This window comes from Python bivittatus, unplaced genomic scaffold, assembly GCF_059951505.1.
Source record: "Python bivittatus isolate LINGU-HERP-01145 unplaced genomic scaffold, Pbiv_v1 ctg000220_np1212, whole genome shotgun sequence".
Lineage (NCBI taxonomy): Eukaryota > Metazoa > Chordata > Lepidosauria > Squamata > Pythonidae > Python > Python bivittatus.
Genome location: NW_028277048.1, coordinates 25,524,319 through 25,529,409, shown reverse-complemented (window position 1 = coordinate 25,529,409; position 5,091 = coordinate 25,524,319). Strand labels below are relative to the sequence as shown.

At 43.8% G+C, this 5,091-nt stretch overlaps 1 protein-coding gene across 1 annotated transcript in view; it reads left to right on the top strand.

Moving 5' to 3' along the window:
* Positions 1-31: 31 nt before the first annotated feature.
* The window catches only part of LOC103055253 (transmembrane protease serine 12-like), a 47,501-nt gene continuing 42,441 nt past the window's right edge, over positions 32-5,091 (top strand). The window contains exon 1 of the mRNA XM_015890492.3: positions 32-397. Within this exon, the coding sequence (XP_015745978.2) occupies positions 217-397 (181 nt within the window). The 5' untranslated portion in view covers positions 32-216. The remainder of the gene's footprint in view (positions 398-5,091) is intronic.

Sequence of the window (5,091 nt, the reverse complement as noted above, 5' to 3'; positions counted from 1 at the left end):
AGTTCCTCGCCCGAGATCACCCGGCCACCACTTCGCACAGTCCACGGGGGCGCGGGGAGCACGAGGCAGACGATCGACGACCCATCGCCGGAGCCGTAGAGGACGCCCCCGTCACCTGTTCCCTCGCCGTCATGTGACGTCTAATCTCATTCCGGCCGAAGAGAAAAGAGCGCGAGGGCGGAAAAGTCAGCCACCATCTTGTCTCCTCGGCAGGCTATGCCGCGCGGCGACCTAGTCGCGGCTTTTTCTTTTTGGGGGTTCCTCTCGCTATTTATTAAAGCCCCGCCCAAAGCTGGGTTCTGTTTGAATCTTGACGATCGCCAACTTGGCTTTGCCCCTTCAGTTCACCGGCCGTTGGGTGTTTCTTACCACTGGAAGCCCCCGAAACCTTTTCTAGGTAAGTTCCCAAGCAGGTTAAGCGCCACGACGCCGCCCGGGACGGTTAGCGTGAAGGAGACTTTCCCGGGGAGCCTTCTCTGAAGCGTCTCGCGGGTTGGGTGGCGGGCGGCGAGGGTTTACAGCATTTTCTTAGTTGGGGAGTTTTCCGTTGGGGAGACGTTGCAAGCGCGACCAAGCGAAGGGGCTTGGTATGGTTTTACAGAGTCCCTTTAAGATTACTGGGATCTACTTTGGGTGAGTGAACAGCGGCTGTTTCCCCGGAGAGCGAGTAAGTGGATCTGTCTCGAGAATCTGCTTAGGCGGGAGCGTCTTACTTACTGCCGGGCAAGGGGCACTGACCGCAGCACGTGGTGGGGTTTTGGTCCCGAAGCAAAACTCACGAGGCTCCTTAGGATATTTGTTACCGCACTCCATCCTCTCAGCGCCCCAAGCATGTTTTCCGTAGGGACGTTGGATCAAATCAAAGAACTGTCTGATTGAGCAGTAAGTGTCGCACAGTGTTCAATTAGGTGCGTTCAGGAAGCTCTCATATAGGGATAGAAGGGAAATGGCCCTGTCCACTGTTGCTTCTTGGAAGCTGATACTGTACTGAAGATATATTGTCTGTGATTCAGGAGAAGAGAACAAAATATCAAGGCTGGAAGCTCTTGAAAGCTTGAGCCTCTATGAATGGTCATTCTCATCCAGTCACGGCTATGAATTATGCAGTTTGTGAAAAAAAAATTGCAAGTTTGCTGTGGGAAAATGTTTTATGTGAATAATACTCAGAAGACTTTTAGTAAATATGTAATGATAAAATTAGTTTGTGATTAACCTGTGATTTTGCCATGTTGTTGACTGGAAAGGCTGAAATGTCCACCAAAAGTGTTAAATGGTAACACATGAAAAATAAGTGAAAGTGGCATCATTTAGTGAATTGTTCATTCACTAGAAATGGCAGCTTGCTTCCCAGATACGGAATGCACATTGCGTCTGAAGCAGAATCTTCCCAAGTGAGGTATGCATGGGATCAGGTAGGTGGGAAGATTATCCTCAAACCGTTCCTGTGCAGCTAGATACAAAATTGTTTGATTTTTTTTTTTAATATATATAACAAAGGGAGAAGTTGGGCACAGGTCTAGGAAAAGGAGAAAAGTAAGGTCATGTAGAAGGGGCTCTCCTAAGTTTCCTTCACTCAGGGATTGCTATTATCAGGGATCTTGGAGGAAGGCCTTTTTGAGCTGGATGGACCCTACTCTGCCAATTTTAGAAAAGCCAACATTATTTTTTTTCCAGAGGCCTTGGGAGTGGAAATACTGTGAGCTGCTTGCTCTTTTAATTTATGTATCTCTAATGCTAAACTGCATTGTATTGTTTATTATGTATTCTTATTTTCAACCTTATTTACAAAAATTGGGTATGCAAGCTGCTCAGTCAGTATTATCATGACCTGTCCATCTTGGGTGGCCCTGCACCTCATGGCTTCATTGAGTTACGCAGGCCCCTTCGCCACAACAAGGCAGTGATCCATGAAGGGGATTCTACTTGGATACTAAGTGACAAAATGTTACACACTAAGGGGTAGAGTTTGTACTGTATTGTGATGCATTTTGTCACTCCCTCCCCTTATCCTCCTGCAGCCACCTGTGATAAATTCTAAAAGTACTTACATTTCCCCTTTTTTCAAATAAAAAATAAAGATACAATTATATACAGAATCTACATGTTTAATAAGTGATGATTCCTTTTAAAAACATTTTCTGACCTTGCTACATGCCCTTTTATATACCTAGTTATCTAAACTGGACAAAACCTTACTGGAGGCCAAGACTGCAGCTTCTTGAATTATCTTAATTTCTTAAACATCAGCAGGATGGAATTGGAACCGTAGTAGAATATTTTAGGGGTATGTTTGAACCAGGGACCAGGACACATTGCATTGAAGCACAAATTGGTTTATTGACAGTGCTGGAGGCAGATAAGCCTAAAGAGGGGTGGGGTTACAATTAGTCTTTACAGATGTATGCAAATTAGAATACAAATGTAATTGGAAAGAGCAATCAGGTGTTTCTTTGGATATTACACATCTTGTGCCTAGTGAAGTCAGTGAGGCCATTAGGATATAACTGTGGGGTAATGTGACAGGATTACAGAGACAATGGCATTTTGAAAGAATGAAGAGGCAGTTATTCCATGAACATAGTTTCTTTCTAGGGAGTTATAGTTAGTCCCCAGTTTAAGAACAAGTTCTGTTCCCAAGGTCTGTCCTTAAGTCGAATTTGTATGTAAGACAGTATAGTATTATTGTATAATACAGTATAAGTTTTTTTTTTTTTTTATCCGCACTCAGTCGTTACCGACTCTGTGGTGACTGCCTGGACGAGTCCTTGCAGTTTTCAAGGCAAGGTGTTTCGGAAGTGATTTGCCAGTGCCTCCTTCCTAGAGCAGAGCCCAGCTGGCGAGCGCAGGAGGCGGGGTTTCCGTTGCTTCGCGCCTTTTTTGGGCATGCGTGGCTTCCGCGCTACCGGCAACTGCTCCCGACTCCTTTTGCAAGGCGCCGCCAGCATTTTTCCTCTCACCAGAGTGAGAGTACCCATTTATCTACTCACGTAAGTTTTCAATCTGCTGAGTTGACAGGAGCTGGGGGAGGAAGCAGGAGCTCATTCTGCTACGCGAAAGTGGGGCTCAAACCACTGAAGTGTTGACCATTTCTGGCTGGCAACTTTCAGCGTCATTAAGCTGCTGCGCCACCGCATCCCACTACAGTATAAGTAGTAGTGTGTAATTAACTCAAATCCTTGTATATTTAACTTGAATTATTGTGTATTTAACTCAAATTTTGCTACAGGAGCCTCCGTTCTTAACTATGGGTCATCCTTAAACCAGGAGTTCTTAACCTAGGGACTACCTGTACTTTCTTTTGGTTTCTCAGAGCTCTGCTTGCTTCCCAGCATCTTTTCCCTACTTATCAGAATTCTTTGGCCTTCTGAAGGTTCTATGGCTTTTCTGACAGTTTCATTTTCTGGGGAAGGTGTTTTGTAATGGAGTAGTTGCTCAATTTGACATTAGATAGCTGAGCCTGCACTTCATTTTCTGTAAGATGTCTTTGGGTTAGGGGCTTTAACTTGGCCCCACAAAATCTCCTACAGAACAAAAGGCAGGAAGGGAAGGACACAGATGCATAGTTCAAATTCAGTTTAGATTTTTTTAAAAAAGAAATGCTACCTCAACTTCCAAAAAGTTGAAAAACAACATTAAATGTTATGATAAACCAGCTCTTCTTTATAAAACAAAAAACTACTAAGGAACTAATAGTAAAGGTTGGCAAAAGCAGACTCATCAATAAATATACTTAACTGAACAATTCTACCAGCAGATTCTACTTTAGTGAAAAGTTGTATGAACACAGAATATAAATATTGCAAAAGAAAATCCAACCATTGAAAGCAATTTTTTTTCAACTTTTCAAAACACATGGTAAAGGAATCATTTGCTATATAGCAAATAGTACAGTCTTTTTATATTTGAATACCATTATTAGACCAGAAACAATATTTTGCAGTGAATTAGGTCTATTTGAACAGTTATTTTAGGGTATGTGACATAAATAGTTCCCGGGAGCATAAATGTGAAAACTTATGAAATGATATGAGAAATATTTGAACATACAGAAATGAATGAATATAATGTGAGTTGATAAGTACTGTAGTTCTGAATATGATTATTAGATCTGAACAGGAAAAATATAACATTAAAGGAGACTTTGCAAGATTGATGTCAGCCTTCCCAGGTAGACCAGTCAGGAAACACAACCAGATGAGCTAATTCTACTTTATTGTAAGGCTGTATTAAAAGAGAACTTTGCAAGTCTGAAAGTACAAATCTCCCACGGTCTCTTTTTCAGCCTGATAAATTAAGGAGGTTCCTTTGAGTTTCTTTCTCTGCCCATTACACAGCTGCAGGTTATCCCCCTCTTATCTTATTGTTCCCTAGGCAGCATCTCTTCCTCCCATCTCCCAAGGTCATTCCCATATACCATTACATGAATGGTAGTTAAGACTGGTCCTCAAAGTTCTGGCCATCCCCTCACCTCTGCAGTCACATGATCGCGATCTGGGTGCTTGGCAGCCGGCTCTCACTTAAGTCAATTGCAATGTCCTTTGGTTACCCAAGCAATCTGCAACCTTCCCTGCCGGCTTCCCACAAGCAAAGTCAACGGAGAAGCCAGCAGGGAAGGTCGCAAGTTGCTTAGGTAAATCTCCCCCACCTATGCACCCTCCCCTAGCCCCTCTGCACTTATACCACACTTCCCCGGCCAACTGTACACCCTCACACACCTGCCTCAAGCCTTGCTGAGCTCAGGCCACACCTCTCCAGTCACTTGCACACCATCCCCGACCCAGCAGCAGTTGCCTGCTGGCCTGCTTGCAAACCACCTGAGACTTGCAGCTTCCTGCCGGCTTCCCCACTGACTTTGGTTGTTGGAAGTTGGAAGGGAGTTGTGAGGAGGTGCTCGCTTAATGACCCACAATCCTTGCTTAACGATGACAATGGGGACTGCAGGGATTGCTGTCGCTAAGCAATATGGACATGTGATGTGCTTTACAACTGCATTGTTTAGCAACGGAAATTCTGGTCCCATTTGCCATCATTTCTCGAGGGCTACCTATATCCATTTGTAGAGATACATTATTATCATGGCTAAAACATGTG